A 20,655-nucleotide genomic window follows, 5' to 3' on the forward strand; every position below is an offset into this window, starting at 1 on the left:
TTCCTTTTGCCTTCTATGTTTGCCAACATCAGGAGCTCTTCCCATGAGTCCTATCTTCTCCATTATGTGGCCAAAGTATTTAAACTTCAGCTTCAGTATTTGACCCTAGCTGTCATATGAGGGGTCCTTAGCCTCAGAAGATAAAGGCAGGGGTGAAGAGGAGTCAGAGAAACAACCAGGTCCCTTGCCCCAATCATTTTAGAAACCTCTAAGTTAACATAGATTTTTGTTCAGCTGTCTATATTAGAGCTTCTTAAATTTTTTCCACTTTCAACTCTTTTTCCCATTTCAACAGCTTCTGTTGGTGTTGCATGGCCTGAGAGCATTTGTAGTGTACAAAGTGGACATGTATTCAGAACCAAGGCTGCAGTGAAGCTGCCGGATGCAACATGGGTAAGTGCTGCCAGAAACACCTTGGATTCATTACAAGTCTGATTTTTAATTAGTTCAGAAACCTTTTACTGTTGCCAAATTTTTCATGACCCCATATGGCGTAGTGACCCATCGTTTAAGAAGTGCTGGTCTATACAGAGGTTAAGGTATCATTATTTATTGTATTTTTAAAAAATGTTTGTGTTGTTTACTGGTATTAGGTAAATTGTGTCCTGTCAATACTCCTTAGACTGTAAGCTCCTTGAGGACAGGAGTTTTTTTGTTGTATCTCTCCATTATCTTCCCACCACATTAAGAATAGATCAGTCAATTCCAAGGACAAACAAGAGAGAGGCACAACCACTGTTTAATAGCATAAATCACTTGCATTAGAATCACATATTTTCAAGTTGGAGGGAAACTTTGAGTCCTGGGTTAAAATTCTGGCTCTTACTACTTCAACCCTTACAAAGGTCATCTATCTTATCCAGGCCTCAGTTATCTCATCTATAAAACTAAGCCGTTGACCTTGATAACTTCCAAGATTTCATCCAGAGCTAAATCTAAGAGTCTACCTCCTTCATCTCACAGATGAAGATACATACATGTAGAGGTAAAGCAACTTTTCCAAATGGCTACCAAGTAGCCAAGAGAAATGCAGAACTGGTCTTCTGACTCTGATGCATTTGTTTGGCAAGTGTGTTCTCAAGCCTTTGGAAGTGCTGAGTTTATGACAGATTTGAGTCTCTTGGGAGGCAAGGAAATTGATCAGTTCTATTACATAAAACTGAAAAGGTTTTGTACAAACAAAACTAATGCAGTTAAAATTAGAAGGGGAACAGTAAAATGGGGGAGGGAATCTTTATAGTAAGTTTCTCTGACAAAGATTTGATATCTAAGATATGTAAGGAACTGATTCAAATACACGAGAGTAAATGTCATTCTCCAGTAGATAAATGGTCAAAGGATATGAACTGGCAGTTTTTCAAAGGAAGAAATCCAAGCTATCAACAACCATATGAAAAATGTTCCAAATTTACTACTTCTCTGGCTTCCGCTAAGTACCAACTAAAATCCCATTTTTTACAGGAAAACTTTCCTAACTCATCTTAATTCTACCACCTTACCTCTGTTAATTTTTTCCTATTTGTCCTGTATATAGCTTGTTTTGCATATATTTGTTTGCATATTGTCTCCCTCTTTAGATTGTAAACCCTTTGAGAGTAGGGACTGTCTTTTGTTTCTCTTTGTATCCCCAGGGCTTAGCATTGTGCCTGACATATAGTAGGAGCTTAATAAATGTTTATTGATTGATTGAATCACTGGTAATAAGAAAAATACAAACTAAGACCATTCTGAGTTTCTACCTCACCCCCATCAGATTGGCAAAAAAAGACATTCATTGGAGGAGTTGTAGGAAAAGAGGAACATTAATATACTATAGGTGAGGCAGTCATTTGGTCTAGCTGTTCTACAAAACAATTTGGAATTACACTAAGCTGTGGGCTTCCCTTTGACCCGAAGGAGAAGGAGCTACATTTACAAATATATTTAGAACAGTTTTTTTCACAGTGGTAAAGAACTGAGAACTAAAAGGTGCCTGTCAGTCGGGGAATGATAGTAGATGGATGTTACTGAGTGTATTATGCTGTAAGAAATGATGACGGAGTGGTTTCAGACAAACCTTGGAAGACTGATCTGAATTGATGCAGAGTAAAGTGAGTAGAACCTAGAGAGCAATTCACACAATAACAACACTGTAAAGAAGAAAAAAAAACAATACTGGAAGACTTAAGAACTCTGATCAATGCGATGACCAGCCATGATTCCAAAGGACCGATGATTCTATACACTACCTTCCCAACGCCTGACAGAAAGGTGCAGAATGAGATACACATTTTTAGACGTGGCTAATGTAGGGATTTTGTTTGCTTGCTTAATATGCTTATCTGATACGAGAGTTTTTTTTTCTTTTTTCAAATGGCAGTGGGGGTGGAGTTGGGCATGGAATGGGGAACTAGCAATGAGGTTACCAAAATGGGGGGGAAAAAGTAAGAGAAGATGGTCATTGAGGCAGTTTTTAAAATGCATAATCGAGAACAGAATGAAGATCAGTAGGAAACAGACAAGGACGGTTTTGGAGATAACATGCTGAATGGATCATGTGCTTAGAAAGAGAAGCAAACTATTCACAAATCAGATTTGTGGCTTCATGTATGATCCTGTTTTTCTGTTCTGCTTTGTATATGGAAGTACTCATCACATTTAATGTCGGTTAAGTTAGAAAATTTTTTAAATCACAAAAGAAACGTCAAAGTGACATAAAAAGTGAAAAATGTTTTACCAGTTCTAAATTATATTCCGTCTTCCCCAGAGACTGTTCCAGTGGTCACACCCTCTTCAAGGTCGTCTGAATTCCAATGGATGCTGAGCCTCTCTGAGGGCTTTGGGGTGGGGAGGAAGCCTCCTCATAACCTCCTCCCAGGCAGGAAAAGGAAACTTCTCAGACTGAAGACTTTTGACTAGAAAGGGTTGGGGTCCCAGAGTCTGTCTGGCCCAGGCCTTTCCTGATTACTGACTAGGAAAGAGGTACTTATGGTTCTTTCCTCTCAGAAATTCCTCACCCTCATTTTTTTTCTTTACTGTGGCATTTCATATTTTCAATGTATTATCAGTCCCTTGCTCTGGAGCTCCTCCCTTAAACTCAAGGACCATTTCCCAGTTATTGACACCACACTTTTTGGAACTCACCAATGAGAAAGTTGGCGTAGGCTGCAGTGGCACCGTATTGTTTCTCCAGAAATTTGTTGAGGAAAGTGGAGAGGCCAGCAATGACCGAGGAGAAGCTGCACTGGGTCAGGACCACCAATACAAACAGGGGATTCATCAGAAGTCTTATGAAAATGCGGGGGAACCCTGAGAACAAACACATGTTTAAGGCAGATCCTAATCTCTCAAATGAAGCATTTTTTGGCTTTTATTGTATTATTATTGTTGGTTTTGGTTCATTTTTTTTTTTAAAGGACTATGATGACAGAGGCAGTGTGGTCTGGTAGATGGCATGCTGGCCTCAAAGTCAGGAGAACCTGGGTTCAAGTCTTACCTTTGACACATTCTGGTTGTGTGACCCTGGACATAGTATTTAACTCTCTGTTCCCAAGCAACCTTCTAAGGCGAAAAGCTACAAAGCAGAGATCTGCTGTGGTGAAGGGAATTCTCTCACCAGCAGTTCCCTGTATCACAGAATTCTCAGGAACCATCCTGCCTCCCTCCACCAAAAAACCAAAACCTACAGAGAATATTTTATCCTCCTTATTCTGTCTTCCATAGAGCATGCCATTACCTCTTTAAAAATGGCAGACTTATTTTCAAGAAAGAGAAACTGAGGTACTGAGCAGTTCAATGACTCAGCCAAAATTGAAAGAACTAGAAAAATTCCATCTGTTAGCATGTTCTAGATTATGCTGAATTTAAAAGAAGTCAGGCTACAGACAAATAGCATCGATAACTGACATAGAAACATGTCCCATGGAACTGGAGCCATCTGTCCTCCTTCAGCTAGTAAGTAGATGGTGTTGCTCTTTGTAACAGCAGAGGAGACAGTGTGAGGTACATGGATTGAGCTCATTTTGGCAGGCCAGATGGATTTGAATTTCTCTGCAGGTTTGGGCTTGAATCTAGGTTTCCTGGTTCCCTACTGAAGAATTTTCCCTATGGAATCAAAACAGCTTCCAGAAAAGAATCCTTTACCTAAGCTACCTGGACTCTATTGGCTTAGGAAGCTGGGGTACCAGAGCGAGGGGGATTTTCAGACCATCTGCCCTTACTCCACCACAACCTATACCAATGAGTTCTCAAGTCCCCATCCCCACCCACATCCCCAAAGGAAGGAGACTGCTCCTGCCATCCCACATTCCACTACTCCCATGCCTTTCCACCAAAAGCTTTAGAGAATGAAACCAAAGAGCGTGAGGTTTTTACGTTTAATGAAATCTGCCAGGGAGCCTTTGGGCCTGATTTCCTCCATCTTCCTCACCTCATCCGCTGTAGCATTGGTTATCTGGTGAGCAAAGAGAAAGTCCTTAATGGTTGACCCTGGGCTGCTGACCTCCTCCAGAGAGCTGCCCACCTGGGGCTGGTAGGATGGCACTTTCTTAAGGCTCCCCTGCCCCCAAACATTATTTCTCCTGGCCACCCAGGATGTTCACCTTAAACAAACAGCAATTCTAACCTATGATTCACTTCACTTAACATTTATTATGGTAGTATTCTAATGCCTCACTCTAATTACAAAAGACACCCAGCTGATGAGTCAAAGGATGCCAGTTTACATATTATTTCACAACAAATTTACATGTAATTAATGCCTAAATCAGAGGTGTGCTCATAAATATTTAACAACCGGCTCTATGAAAAGCATGACACTAAAATTTTTTAAAAGTTTAATTTGCAGTATTAACATTTTCTCTATAAATTAAATTTATATATATATACATATATATACATATGTGTGTGTATACACACATACACACACACATATATATAGATATAGATATAGATATAGATATAAATTCAGCCCTTGATTTATAGCCTTTGATAACTTCAGAGGTATAAATCCTTACAATAAAAATTTAACAATCAGCTCTCCAGCCAGTGTGAGTCAGCTCCAATATACTGCCACCATATACCCTCCCATTAACCCTATTCTGTCTGTCATGGCTTTACTTTTCCACAGGAAAAATTTTATGATCCTTTAGCTTCTGTGATGCCATGTTCTAAATGTACTGATTTTGAATTCTCTTTTGTTGCCCTAAATCTTAGTCTTTGTGCTCAATCTCTCTGGCTCCGTCTCTATCTCAGTTTCTCTCTGTCTCTGTCTGTCTTTCTCTCTCTGTCTCTGTTTCCTTCTCTCTCTCTCTCTCTCTCTCTCTCTCTCTCTCTCTCTCTCTCTCTCTCGCTCATTCCCTCTATGTCTGTCTGTTTGCCTCTTCCCTCCACCTCATTGGGATGTTTTCCTCTTGATGGTGGTTGGAAGCTTTCTCAAAGCTCTGCCTTGGGCTTTCTCTCCACTCTCCCCTTACCAATCTCATTGCTTACCTACCTGGGTTGATGACTCTCAAATCCATTCTTTAGCCCTGACCTTTTACCCTCTCTTTAGTCTCCTACCTCTGGAAGCTTACAGAGGACTTCTAGGTGCATGAGACTCTGAGTGTCAAAAAATGGAGCTATCACCTCTCCTGCCTTTCCTCCCTTCACCTCCCCTCTAAAAAAGCCCTTTCCATCTTCCCCACCTGCTCAGCCCTGCCCTAGGCTCATGATGTTGGGGTTATCATTATCTCCCTTCTCTACCCCCAATGTTATTAATTAATCCTGCCAATTCTTCCATTGTGTCCTCTGGATTCCTCCCTTGCACCATGTTTCCAGTCACTATAAAGATCTCATTAGATTATGGTAGGATTCAATTCAATTTAATAAACATTTATTAAGTGCCTGCTATGTGCCAGATACTGTGCTAAGACTGGATTAAAGCCTAGGCTTTTGGCTTCCAATTTCCTTCAGCTCTAGTACAGGCTACAAAATACTGACAAAGTAATCTATCCCAAATATCATTTTTATCCCATTGGCCCTTCTCAAGAACCTTTAAGAGTTCTCTGTGGCTTAAAATGGGACAAAGTTTAGACTCAGACAAAAACTCAAGAACCTGTATCAACTAACTCTCTCTTTCCAACCTCATCTCTAAGTACTCCCCAAAATCCTCCCTGTGCCCCAGGCGGGACCATTTGCTAACTCTTTCCCACACCCAATCCACTAAAACTCAAGCTGTCTTCTGAGCCTTCTCTACCAACTCCCTGTCACCACTCTCTTCCAGGCTGAGCCTGGCTCACCACTCTAAGGCTATCCTCATGCCCAGGGGCAGCTCTTCCTTCAGGGTGATATGACTTAAGGGATAATGAACAATACTGCCCCAAAGACAAACATCTCTTTATGTCTCAATGCCTCACTTTCTTCCTCTCCAAAGTGAAGGTGTTGGACCAGATAGATGATCTTTGAGGTCAGTTTTGGCTCTGGCTTTCCACGATTCTATCTCTTACTCTAACTGGTCTTGCCTCTCTGGAAGTGGGGAAAATATTTTGTAATTATCAATCCTTAACATTTTAGCTTAGTTTATAATGAGACTGGACGGGACCTTAAAGGTGATCTATAAAGTCTCAACCTACTCATTTTACAAAGAAAGAAACTGAGGCCCAGAGAAAGAAGTTGACTTATCCAAGGTCAAACAAGACAGCTAGTGGCAGAGCAAGATTGAGAACTCAGGTCTTCTGGCTCTATCTAGTGTTTTTTGTATTACCCTACAATACAATGACCTCTCCTAACTCCAGATAATAATGATAACTAATAATAGTTAACTTCTACATAGTGTCTATTCTGTACCAGGCACTGTGCTAAGTGCTTTATAATTATTATCTCATTTCATCCTCATAACAACCCTGGGAGGTAGGTACTATTTTTATCTCCATTTTACAGGCTAGGAAAGTGAGTCAAATAAAGGTTATGTGACTTGCCCAGGGTCATGCAGCTAATAAATATCTGAGGCTACATTTGAATTCAGGTCTGCCTAGCACTCTATAAATTGGGCTACCTAGCTGCCCCTAACTAGTCAAATAACTGACTTCTGACTTAGCAGGGCTCTGAAGGGATGGGAATCAGCACAGGTAGGTTTTGATGGAGAGGCAGATACTGAAAGTAAGGGGATTTAGTACTGGGGAGGGGATAGGGTAGAGATGACTATTTCCTGGTCTGGGATGGGAGTCATGTTTTTACTATACATTGCCCTACATTTGTTCATATATCACTTTTTATGTTCTCTAGTTTTTTGTGTCCGTATGTCATTTACCCAACTAGACGATAGCTTATGCTTCCTTTATCTTTGCCCCAGTACCCAGTGGCATTCAGTAAATACTGATTCTTGAATGAAATTCATTCACTTCCTAACTTCCCAAACTTCCTTCTTGTAGATGGTTTTATTCCTTTTCCTCCTTCTTCACCTTTGCACCCTCCATACTTCTTGCCCCCTGAATTCCTGTTCTTTTCCCTCCAGAATAATCAGTCCTGTCTCCTTACTCCTTCATCCCTGGGTTCCTCAGGTCTCTGATGGGTCATGGTATAGAATTTCAACTTGAAAATTCCTTGCTGGGAAGATTAGAAGGGGTGTGTGTGTGTGTGTGTGTGTGTGTGTGTGTGTGTGTGTGTGTGTATAAAAAGGGTAGAGAGGGAGAAAAACAGAGAAGAGAGGTGATGAACTCAATTTCTGACAGCTTCATATGTCAGTAGGCCATGCAGCAGCCTAGGTTCATCCGTGCCTATACCACTGAGCGTCTCCGCTATGTTGCAGTTTGAAGCTGCCCAAACTGTAAACCAGGTAATTTGCCCAGGTCACCTGTTCCCATTAAGGGAGAGGGAGAAGAGGATGTTTGTTGAAAGAGAGTGGGGATGGGGAGGTAGATAAGATGGCAACCAGTTCTAAGTTCTCTTATTAATTTCTCCCATTATTCTCCCCCAATCCCTTGGAGAGAGAGTCATAGACTCTGAGAGTCTTACCCGCTCTCCTCTGGACATATTTCTTGGGAAGAAAAAAAATGGGAAAGATACGACGACCAAGCAGCCTGAGGAGATGAGCAGGCCTAGCCACCAGGCTCCAATCCACCGTGGATCTCCAGGGCTCAGGTTCACAGCAGCTGGAGAGAATAATAATAACCACAATAGCAATGACAATGATGATGATGTTTATAATACTAACATCTATGTAATGCTTTAAGATTTGTAAAGTGCTTTACAAGTGGTAACTCATTTGGTCCCCACAATAACCCTGTAAGGTAGGTACTACAATTATCCCCATTTTACAGATAAGGAAATTGAGGTGAAACACTTGCCCAGAGTCACCCAGCGGGGGGGGGTGTCCGAGGCAGGATTCAAATTCAGGTCATCTTGACTCCAAGTACTGTACTCTTTCAACTGTGCCACCTAAGACCCTCATGTTTCCTACCTTATTAGCAAAGAAACCTCTCTCCTAAGGGCTCCTGAATCTCCTCAGTTTAGCCTTTTGGATCCATGAAACAGAGAAAAGTAATCCTGCTTCCCAGACTGGACAAATGAGGCTGTGAGAGGAGGCAGCAACATACAGTGGAAAGAACACTAAGTCTGGGGTCAGGGACTTGAGTTCAAATCCTCCTTCTGGTACTAACTACATCTATGACCTTGAGTGAATCACTTATTCTCCCTAGGCTCACTTCTCACTGTAGCAAAATGAGGGGCTTGGAGTAGATGGTCTTTCAGGCCCTTTCCAGGGGCATCTGTGATCCCAAGGTAAGCTGTCTCCACTCTAAGAAAAAGATCATCATAGTTTCAGACCTTAGAAGTCATCTACCTCAACTCCTTCATTTTATAGATGAGGAAACAAAGACCCAGAAAGGTTGAAGGATTTGCCCCTGGTCACAGGGGTAATACGTGTAAGAAGCAGGATTTGAATCAAGGTCTTGAGACCTCTGAATTCAAATCTACTTCTCTTTCCACTGAATCATACTGTCTCTCAATGGATTTTCAGAAGGAAGAAAGTAAGACTTTATTAAACACCTACTATGTGCAGGTACTGTACTAAGCCCTTTCGTTTTTCAAGTATTAACTCATTTGATCCTCACAATAACCCTGGGAGGTAGGTGCAATTGTTATCTTCATTTTACAACTGAGGAAACTGAGGTTAAGTGGCTTGCCCAGGGTCACTATTACTATCTGAGGCTGGTTTTGAACTCATGTTCAGCTCATAAACCTGAGGCTCTGTGCCACCTGGAGGCCTGAAGCATTATACAGAAGCACTGTGTATGGGACACAAACCCTTTGCCTGGGCAGGGACCCTGAATTCTTTTCTTATCCACTCCCCGCCCATGCCAGGGAAGGCAGTGCGTCATCAGCAGACAACTAAATAGCTGCCCTTTCCTTCACTCTTCTCTTCTAAAGAAGGAGCATTTGCAAGGCCCATTAGGGACGATGAGGGTAGCTGAGCCTGGGGTCTCTTTCATAGCCAGTTTCACCAGCCTCAGACTCCAGCTGCCCAAGTCCTGACTGTGTGCACCTCTGTTGGGAATAGCCCAGGTGGAGTCACCTGAGAGAGTGGAGGAAAGAGAGGAGGGAAGGAGAGAAGAAGGAAAAGAGGGAGGGAAGGAGGAAGAAAAGGAGGAAGAGAGGGAAGAAAAGAAGGAGGGAGGGAGAGAGGGAAAGAAAGGAGAGAGGGAAAGAGGGAAGGAAAGGAGGGAGGAAGAGAGAGAAGGAAAGAAGGAAGAAGAGAAGGAAGGAAAGAAGGAGGTAGGGAGAGAGGGAAGGAAAGAAGGAAGGAGAGAAGGAGAGAGGGAAAGAAAAGAGAGAGGGAGGGAGAGAGAGAGGGAAGAAAAGAAGGAGGGAGGAAGAGAGAGAAGGAAAGAAGGAAGAAGAGAAGGAGAGAGGGAAAGAAAAGAGAGAGGGAGAGAGGGAAGAAAAGAAGGAGGGAGGAAGAGAGAGAGAAGGAAAGAAAGGAGGGTCTCAGAAATCCCATCCATCAGCTGAGCTACAGGGAGGCTCAGTTCTGACTTCTCTGCTTTCTACAGAGATCAATTCTTTTTCTTGTCAAGCCCCAAAGAGAAATGAGCCTGGGGGCTTTCTGACTAAATGAGGGAAGCACCAGTTAATTGAAGAGGTTGTATGGATTGGATACTTACCCTCTTCTAAGTCCCAGGAGGGGATTGACTTCTCTCTGTCCAGTAAATTCTGTAATAACTAGGCAAATCAGCCTTGGGATTGACAGCCCCTTGGGGGGGGAGGGGGAGAAAATCCTTCAGCTGCTAGCAACTTCCATCTAGACTTTGTGGCTGTCCTGTCTGCATTGATGTGGTCTGTTTCAGGCTGCCAGAAAGCAGGGGCAGGACTACTTTCCCGGGCTTGTACCACATCATGAATGCTTACTAGTTTACATCCAGATAGAGATTTATGGTTCACAAAGATCATTATATCCATTATCTTAGAGCAAAGAGGTGGCTCTGTGGATAGAGCACTGGACCTAGAGTCAGGAAGACCTGAGTTCAAATCTGACCCCAGACACTGTGTAATGCTGGGCAAGTCACTTGCCTCTGTCTACCTCAGTTTTCTCAACAGTAATATGAGGGTAATAATAGCACCTACCTCCCAGGGTTGTTGTGGGAATTAAATGAGATATTTGTAAAGTACTTTGTAAACCTTTTTTTATTGTTATGCAGTTGCTTCAGTCATGTCTGACTCTTTGTGACGAGTTGTTTAGCATTTCCTTCTCCAGCTCATCTACAGATGAGGAAACTGAGACAAACAGTGTTAAGTGACTTGCCCAGGGTCACACACAGAGTAATGTTCTGAGGCTGGATTTGAACTCACTAAGATGACTCTTCTTGATTCCAAGACCAGGGCTCTATACACTGTGCCAACTAGCTGCCCCTTGTAAACCTTAAAGTGCTGCATAAATGCTGCCTCTTATGTGAATCTCACAGCAGCTCTGAGGGGTAGGTAGTGCAGGTTTTTTACCTTACCCATTTTATAGCTGAGGAAACTGAGGTTCAGAGAGGTGAAGGGATTCACTCAAGGTTGCAGGGCTGTGAAGCACTTAATATACACTATTTAAGGAGGGGGGAGCATGAGAGGTTTGGGGTTGGAATTACCTAGGTAACCACCATAGTCTCCAACATGAGAGGCAGCTCAGTGTTCTGGATAGAGAGGTAGACTTGGAGACAGCAAAAAAGAAAAAGGTTCAAGCATCCCATCTCAACCCTGAGACCTTGACACAGGAAGACCCGTGTTTGCATCTGACTTCAGATACTCACTAGCTGTGTGACCCTGGGCCACTTAACCATTCCCAGGCTTAGTTTCCTCATCTGTGAAATGGGGGTAATAATAGCACCTACCTCCAAAAGTTGCCGTAAAGGTCATATAAGATGATTTGTGTATAGTCATTTCAAATCTTAAAGGGCTATATCAATATTCGGTAGTACTATTGTTTTAGCTTGTGTTCTTTAGAGTTTGGAGGAAGGTGTGACTCAGGTGAATGTGTAGTGAAATGCTTTACAGATGATTGGTGCTCTCCATACTCACCTGTGTTGACCCTTCCATAATCGACAAAGATCTGTAGTACGACTGACCCCAGCAGGTACCCAAAAGCTGGTCCAAATACAGCAATGGCAAATAAAATTGCTGGAGAAAAGAGAGGGGAAAGTGTTAAGTCAAGAGTTTCACAGAAGAATCCAATCTGAGGAGTAGAACGGATGAGAAGAATTTGGCCTTTCCATCCAAAGGGAAGCAATTAATCAACAATAACAAAGAGAATAAATCATTCCTAATCCCATGGGCTCTCAGTGTTGGAAGGGGCCTCATCAAGGTCAGCCGCTTACCTTAAGCATGACTCCCTCAGCAGCATTGCCAACTGGGCATCAATCAGCCTCTGGTGGAGGGGCAGGAATTACTACTCGTGAGGATAGCTGATTGTCAAGAAACCTTGTCCTTATGTTGAGCTAAAATTTGCCTCCCTAAAATTCCTGCTGTCTGTGACCAAGCAGAACAAACCCAACCCCTAATTCAAATCAATTGGGTGAAAAACATTTGCTTTTGTTATAAAGTCTAAATTTGCAAAAACCAAAATTTTTCTTTGCAAAAAAATTTTTTTTCAATCCTCCATTTATCCCTTCATTTTTCTTTGGCTATGGAGACTAGGCCACCCAAGTTATTGATCATTACTTAACTGGGAGAAGTTGCCAGAGGAAGGTGTGGGATTTCTGTGCGTCATTCCTTATTAGCTTCTTTACCACACAGACAGATGTACTGTCCGTGCTCAGATCTATGGTATACTTTACACTCCCCTTCTGGCCACCCATGAAGCCATTGCCATTGAATTCCAAGAGTAAATAAGACCATAAGAGGCCATGTAGTCTGTTTCCCCTAGTTTCAAGCAGACCCACACCTAAAGACAGACAAATGAGGAAATTGTGGTTTCTAAAGGTCCATAGAATAGCGCTGGGCCTGGAGTCAGGAAAGATTCATTTTCCTGGGTTCAAATCTGGCCTCATACACTTCCTAGCTGTGTGACCCTGGGCAAGTCACTTGACCCTGTTTGCCTCAGTTTCCTCATCTGTAAAATGAGCTGGAGAAGGAAATGGCAAACCACTCCAGTATCTTTGCCAAGAAAACCTCAAATGGAGTCACAAAGAGTTGGACGAGACTGAAAAATGACTGAACGACAATATTAATTATTAACACAGTGTAGGACAAATCCATCATTTTTATATAGTGATTTGAGTTTTACAAATGGGTTTCTCATAACAGTACTGTGAGGTAGGTAGTCCTAGTATTATTGTCCTTATTTTAAGGATGAGGAAACTGAGGCTTTAATAAGTTTATTAACCTCCAGGGCATCTATTACCAATATCAAATATAACATCTTCTGTTTGGTTTTTAAAACCCTTCATAACTTGGCCCCTTTCTTTTTTTCAAGTCTTTTCATATCTTACATCCCCCCAGGTCTCTATGATTTCTCCTTGCTATGCCTTGAACATGGCATTCCACATCCTATCTCTAAGCATTTTTGCTGGCTGTCCTCATGCCTGGAACTCTCTCCCACCTCATCTCTTCCTCTTGGCTTCTTTCAAGTCTCAGCTAAAAATTCCATCTTCTACAAGAAGCCTTTCCCAAGCCCTCTTAAAACTAATTCTTTGCTTCTATTGCTTATCTCTAATTTCTCCTGTATATATCTTATTTATGCATAATTGTTTGAATGTCATCTCCTCCATTAGACTGTGAGCTCCTTGAGGTCAGGGACTGTCTTTTGCCTTTCTTTGGACCCAGCACTTAACATGGTGTCTGGCATACAGTAGGTACTTAAAAATGCTTGTTGACTTGAATGAATTGACTCAAGTGACTGGTCCCAGAAATTGCTTCATGTGAAATTAGAATTCAGTTCTCCCATCTCTAAGTTTGCCTCCTAGTGGAGGGTTGCTGCTATTGTGTGATTATCATATCTTCGGCACCTCACACAATGCTTTGTGCAAAGTAGGTTTTTAATAAATGATGGATTGGTTTGAAATAGATTACTAGTTTCATTCAACCAACAGGTATATTAAGTACCTATTCCCTGAGGCACTGTAGAAGTGCAAAGAGTGATGCAATCCCTACTTGCAAGATGTTTATGTTGTCTAATATATACTTGCAAGACAAGTATATATAAAAGTATATGTAGAATAAACATAAAGTTAATAAATTCATGTATTTGTATATTTATACACACAAAATAAAGACAAGGAAGTTTTGGAGGGGGATCAGGAAAGACGTAATGCACAAGATGGCCCTTGGGCTGAATCTTTAAGGAAGAGAAAGATTCCGTGAGACAGAGGTAAGAAGAGAGTGCACTCTAATAAGGGACACCTAGCGCAAAGGCATGAAGATAAGAGATAGAATGCTGTGAGGAATAAAGAAAAGGACAATTTTTTTTTCTGAAGTGGGCAATTGGGGTTAAATGACTTGCCCAGGGTCACACAGCTAGTAACTGTTAAGTGTCTGAGGCTGGATTTGAACTCAGGTATTCCTGACTCCAGGACTGGTGCTCTATCCACTGTGCCACCTAGCTGCCCCTGAGGAGGACAATTTAGCTCCAGAGATTGAAAACATTAAGTTGTTAGGGCTGGGCTCCCATAATCTGTTGTTCTTCAAATGAGAAGGGAGAAAATAACAAAAAGGAACAGTTCGGAAAATTTTCCCTAAAGCTGTTTATTCTTCTCTGTTCCTTCCCTTGGATGGGCACCATGGTTTCTCATAGAGCAAAATAGAGGACAAGGTCTAACTTGCCCAGGGACTGGCTGCCAGTGTGGTGTTGATCCCCAAGTCCAATTCCCATTATATAAATGTAATCATTCTGATGTAATATGGGTAGCTTATGCCAGGGAGAACAGTCATTGTGACATTTTTAAAAGTCCAGGCAGGGAGGATGTCGATGGGAAATGGAAACCACAAGGATCCCAGTGGGCACAGCCCTGGTGGCAAATAGAATAAGTCCATGTGTCTGTAATTTGGTGATGACACTAATCTGGTTAGCATCTGCCCTCCTCAACAGTGTAGAGTTAGGTGAGCTACTGAGCTAAGTGGTCAGAGTGGGGAGAAGATGGGGACTACAGAAAACAGGGAAGGGGGAAAAGATGAAGGAGGGCCATTGGGTATTTCATCTAGATATCAGCTATCTGGTAATATGAGAGTCTTTTTGGTCGTTTTTAGTAGACCTATGATTTCATTGGTACAGGAAACTTCTGGTGAGAAACTCTATTAGCTGAAGCCAACTTATAGTCTTGGGATATGGTTGGAGCACCAAGAGATTAAGTGACTAATCCAGGGTCACACAGTCAGTTTGTGTCACAGGTAGAACTTGAACCTGGACCTTATTGACTTGAAGGCCAGCTCTATCCTCTATGTCATTTGGTTTTTCTAACATCAGGATCTTTAAGGTTATCATGAAACTTGCAGGAAAAGGACATGGATTTCCACAAAGCTGGACTAGTCTAAGGCTGAAATGTCACAAAATAGCCCTAGGACCCTGTCATTGAGGAGTTTCACCTGTGAGTTTTCTAACTCATGGCCTCCTTCACACCATGGAAAATTGTCAACTTTACAAACATGATGCTGAAAGAAACCTCTCAGGAGGTCCTTAGGTTTATTTTCCTACTTCTAGGTAAGTCTACATCACATGGTTCATAGACCCTTAGAACTAGAATAGACTTCAGAGATAATTTAGTACAACTCATTCATTTTTTCAGGTGGGAAAATTGAGGTTTAAGTAGTTTGCTTGAGTTTTTACTAAAGTACTATAGGTAAAGGAGTGTTGCTTTGGCAAATCACCCAGGATTTCTCATTATCAAGGGCCCAGATGTCAGATGAGCAAGCATACCTAGCAAATGCCTCATTAAAAGACAAACTGTGAAGGCAATTAAGGGTTTAGCAGGACAACAATTTGAACATCTTCAAATTCTGAGGTCCTCTTCATGGATGCTACTTACAAATGTATAAAGGTGAGTTATTTGGTTCAGCGAAATCATCCACATAGGAGATACCAAAAGGTTGAATGGGAACTGTCCCAATGCCGGCCAATAGTTGAGCCACCACCATCATGCCCCACATGCTACTGGTCTCCTTCCTGGGATCCCGAAAAGTATTCTGACACTTATTTGGAATAAGGTCTGGCTTATTCCTATAGCAGATCTCCTGGGATTGGCTGCTGTTTCCTGCAATGAGAACACATCAAATCATCAATATCACCACCACTAGTCATCCTCAAAGTTGGTAGCACCTCCCTCCTCAGAAGTGGTCAACCCTAGGGGCAATAGACATATTGACAAACTATTAGCCCTTGAAGAAGAGAGATTCTAATGACTGTTTTCTTTCCCTTGGTCAAAAGAAAGTCAATATTCATACCATTAATAAATCATGTTATACATTTTCAGACAAGGTCAATATGGGAATTTTTTTTTTGCTTGACTTGGCATATTTGTTTCAATGATTTTGTTTTTCTTTGAGGAGAGAGAGTACTGGGATGGGAAGTGGACAAAAGTGTTAATCAAAAAAATAATTATTTTTTAAAATGGCATGTGCAAGTTTCTCTGATACAGGCCTCATTTTAAAAAATATATAGGGAACTAAGCCAAATTTATAAAAATAAGAGCCATTCTCCAGTTGATAAATGGACAAAGTATACAAACAGGAAGTTTTCAGAAGAAGAAATCAAAGCTATCAATAGTCACATGAAAAAATGTTATAAATCACTACTGATTAGAAAAATGCAAATCAAAACAACTCTGAAGTACCACCTCACAAATATCTGATTGACTAACATAACAGAAAAGAAAAATGATGAATACTAAGAGGGATGTGGAAAAATTAGGACACTAATACACTGTTGGTGGAGCTGTGAACTAGTTAGACCACTCTGGAGAACAATTTAGAACTGTACTCAAACAGCTATAAAACCCTTTGACCCAGAAATACCACTACTAGGTCTGTATCCCAAAGAGATTTTTTAAAATAAAGAAAGGAGACCTATTTGTTAAAAAAAAATATTTATAGCAGCCCTTCTTGTGGTGGCAAAGAATTGGAAACCATCAATTGGGGTATGGCTAAACAAGATGTGGTATATGATTGTGATAGAATGCTATTGTGCTATAAGAAATGTCGAGCAGGATGGTTTCAGAAAAAATCTGGGAAAACTTATATGAACTGATGCCAAGTGAAGTGAGTAGAACCAAGAAAACACCGTACACAGTAATAGCAATATTGTATGATGATCAACTGTCAAAGACTTGGTTACTCTGATCAAGGCAACGATCTAAGACAATTCCAAAGGACCCATGATGAAAAATGCTATCCATCTCCAGAGAGAAAACTGATGAACTCTGAATGCAAACTGAAACATACTTTAAAAAACCTTTATTTTTATTGTTTTATTTTGTTTGTGTTTTCTTTTACAACATGGCTAATGTGGAAATATGTTTTGCTTGACCTCATATGTATAATCACAATCAAATTGCTTGCTTTCTCAAGGAGTGGGGAGGGGTAGAAGGGAGGGGTAGAAGGGAGGGAGATAATTTGGAACTCAAAATTTTTAAAATTATTATTTAAAATTTTTTTATGTATAATTGGGAAATATCTAATGAAATAAAAATAATTTTTAAAACTGTCTTATATCTCCAGGAACATAAATCAAGTTATGTAACTACAGGGTTTAGTATAATGTAGAGACCCCACAGATAGATTGACTCATACAAGAAAGATACTAGGAAGCATGTGCACTGCCACTCCATTGTTGGGTTCTTATCTTTGTCTGGCCCAGGAAACTGAAGCTACACACAAAACTGCTCCAGAAAGTGGGACTGCCAGATGGCCCACAGGTCTTAGGAGTTGTGATGGACAGAGGGAGCTGGAACCTCTTATAGAAGAACCAATCAAACATGAGCAAACCAGAAGGAGACAGATAGGAAGGACAATGTTGTCACTACAATGTTAAATTTATTGTACACTTAAAAAAATTGTATGTAACAGAGATTATGGTTTCATATACAATACTCTTTTTTTCTCATTCTTGGTATGTGAAAATATTCATGTTTATCATATTAATGATTAAAAAACTAAATACCCACAAGGACTTTCAAAAAAATGCACCAATCATGAGTAGATAAAATGAAGCTAACTAGAAGAATTGATAGGGAATAAGCATTTATATGGTACCTACTATGTAGCAGGCATTGTACTAAGCCCTTTTTACAAATACCATCTCATCTGATCCTCATATCAACCTTTGGAGGTATTATTGTTGTTCAGTTGTTTTCAGTCATTCTTTGTGACCCCATTTGGGGTTTTCTTGGCAAAGACACCGGAATGGTTTGCTATTTCCTTCTCCGGCTTATTTTACAGATGAGGAAACTGAGGCAAATAGGGTTAAGTGACTTGCCCCAGAGTCACATAGCTAGTGAGTGTCTAAGGCTGGATTTTGAACTCAGGAAGATGAGTCTTCTTGATTACAGGACTGGCGCCCTGTGCATTATTGGCGCCACCTAGCGGCCCACCTTTGAAGCCAAGTGCTGTTATTATGCTCATTTTACAGCTGAGGAAACTGAAGCAGAGGTCAAGTGTCTTGCCCAAGCTTTAAGTGTCTAAGGCTGCATTTGAATTCAGATCCTCCCCACTGTAGGCCTGGTGCTCTAGCTACTGTGACACCACTAGCTGCCAAATTAGTAGAATGCCTTTAGAATTAGCAACAATCAGTTGCTATCTGCATATGCTCCGTCCTGTTCCTCTGGGTTATCAGATCACCCTCACAAGGCCCGACAGGCAATGCACACACTATAGAGTACCTACGTTCAAGGCCAGTCTTCCTGATAGAATGAAACCTTCTTAAGGGCAGGGATTCTTTCATATTTTGACCTTTGTACCCCTAGTAGTTGGGGAAATGGTTGTACTTAACAGAAGCTTATTGACTGATTGACTAGCTCCAGTCAGAGGAGGCACTGGATGAATCAGTGTGGGATTTCCACTAATTCTGCTCTGGGACCTGGAAAGAATTCGAGAGCTGGTGTCAGAGGATCTAAATTTGAATGCTGCCTCTTCTACTTACACCTGTGGGATGCTGGGCAAGTCACTTAGTATCTCTGGGCCTCAGTGGCCTCATCTATAAAATGAGGGTGAGGTCCTTTCGGGCTCTAAATCTCCAATCAAATCATTTGGCTTTTCTGTCCTGGGTTTGTCAGCTTTGCGGGAGAGGCCATGAGCCGAGCCTTGTGAGAAGGTGACTTCAGCCCACAGGGGAAAGGGACTAGGACCTCTGGCCCTGGTGTCAGGGAGGTCATGTGTGTGTGTATGTATGTGACACACATCTATAGTATATGTTATATATAAATACATGTGTTTGTGTATATATAGGTATATACACATGCACATATACACACATATTTTGTATAGTATATATTATGTTATATAATACATTTGTATGTATACACACATATGTACACATACAAACATACATATACGCAATGTTTTAGATATGTATATATTATATATGTGTGTATATATACAATACATATACACGTATTTATGTATGCATAACATAATATAGGCGGTATATATACATACACACCTGTATATCTACATATAATATATACACATATATTTTGTGTGTATATATTGTATAATATATGTATATATAAACACATACATATTTATATAATATAATACAATATAATATAAGTGATATATGCACATGTATAGCTACGCACAATATATATACCAAAATATATAAATATATTTTATATATGTAAATATATAATATATGTGTATATATATTTACAAATACACATATTTATATATAATACAAGTACACCTATATACAATATACACACATATTTTATGTATGTATATATTATATAATATATGTGTGTATATACACATACATATATGCACATATATACGTATATATAATATTATATAATATATTATACCTTGACTAGGGCCATCATTAGCACAAAAATACACATAGGGTACCTTAAGATTTAAAAATGACTTTCTTCATAGAATCTTGGGAGACAGGGTTCATTATCTCCAGTTTTCATAGGTGAGGCAACTGAGTCCCAAAGAAATGACTTGCCCAGGGTCACAAAGCTAAGAGTCAAACCTGAGTACTCCATATGCAGGGCTAGAACAAAACAGATTGCTGTTCTCCCCTCTAAATTCTTAAGGAAAAAGGTTAGTACAGGCAAGCTTCCTGGTATTTCTTTTCCCTAGTTTCATCACACCAGCTGTCCCAGGAGAAAGCAAAGCAAAGTAATCAAGGTAGAGGAAGGGGCCGAACATCTGCATCTTTCAGGCATGACCTTAAGGTGTGTCCATAAGACCTTACAAGGCCCTTGGAATGTTAGCCCTACAAGAGGCCTTAGATGTCATCTCAAACAACCCCCTCACTTAACAGATGAAGAAACTGAGGCTGCATCCTAATAAATTTCAGAAGGGGGTCTTTTCTGTGTAGCCTCCCACAGTAGCTGTGTAGCCTGGAGGCTCCTTCTGACAGCTGACAGGAGTCTGACCTGAAAGAAGAGAGCTGCATCAGCCCCTCTATTTTTAATTTGATCCCATCTTAAACAATCAGCATTGTTGATGGTACCCCTCTGGGCTGTGGTCTTTTAGGAGCTTTTGTTTGCATTTCCTATCCTTTTAAAAAAATGTTTTTCTTCATTGTGATGGAAACGACTGACATACCATTCCTTGTTTCATAAGGTGACCCACTAAAATCTAATTCAATTCCATTCAATTTAATTCACATTTATAAGGTCTCCCAAAGGGTGAAGGAAGCTTGATAAAATGGAAAGAGTAAAGAATTTAGAAACAGAGGATTGAGGTTTAAATCCCAGCTTGTCCACTTGTAGAAAGGTCCTACTATCTCTGTGACTTTGGGTAAATCTTTTTTTTTTTTTGGCAGTTGGGGTTAAGCGACTTGCCCAGGGTCACACAGCTAGCAAGTGTCAAGTGTTTGATCTGAGGCCACATTTGAACTCAGGTCCTCCTGACTTCAGGGCCAGTGCTCTATCCGCTGCGCCACCTAGCCTCCTCCAGGTAAATCATTTTTACTGCTCTTAGTTTTGTCATCTGTAAAATGGGAAGGATAAGCTAGCCGACCCTCTTCCAGTTTCTAAATCTTAGGATCCTAAGAAGCTCTGTGTG

General features: G+C 40.8%; 1 protein-coding gene across 1 annotated transcript in view; it reads right to left on the reverse strand.

Moving 5' to 3' along the window:
* SLCO2A1 (solute carrier organic anion transporter family member 2A1) overlaps positions 1-20,655 on the reverse strand; it is a 153,336-nt gene that overhangs the window by 31,592 nt on the left and 101,089 nt on the right. Inside the window, exons 4-8 of the mRNA XM_020986077.2 lie at positions 15,453-15,677; positions 11,515-11,613; positions 7,972-8,108; positions 4,354-4,432; positions 3,124-3,288 (exon numbers count right to left, since the gene is read on the reverse strand). Of these exons, the coding sequence (XP_020841736.1) occupies positions 3,124-3,288; positions 4,354-4,432; positions 7,972-8,108; positions 11,515-11,613; positions 15,453-15,677 (705 nt within the window). The remainder of the gene's footprint in view (positions 1-3,123; positions 3,289-4,353; positions 4,433-7,971; positions 8,109-11,514; positions 11,614-15,452; positions 15,678-20,655) is intronic.

The sequence above is a fragment of the Phascolarctos cinereus genome, unplaced genomic scaffold (assembly GCF_003287225.1).
Source record: "Phascolarctos cinereus isolate Bilbo 61053 unplaced genomic scaffold, phaCin_HiC Scaffold_726;HRSCAF=1367, whole genome shotgun sequence".
NCBI classification, from domain to species: Eukaryota; Metazoa; Chordata; class Mammalia; order Diprotodontia; family Phascolarctidae; genus Phascolarctos; species Phascolarctos cinereus.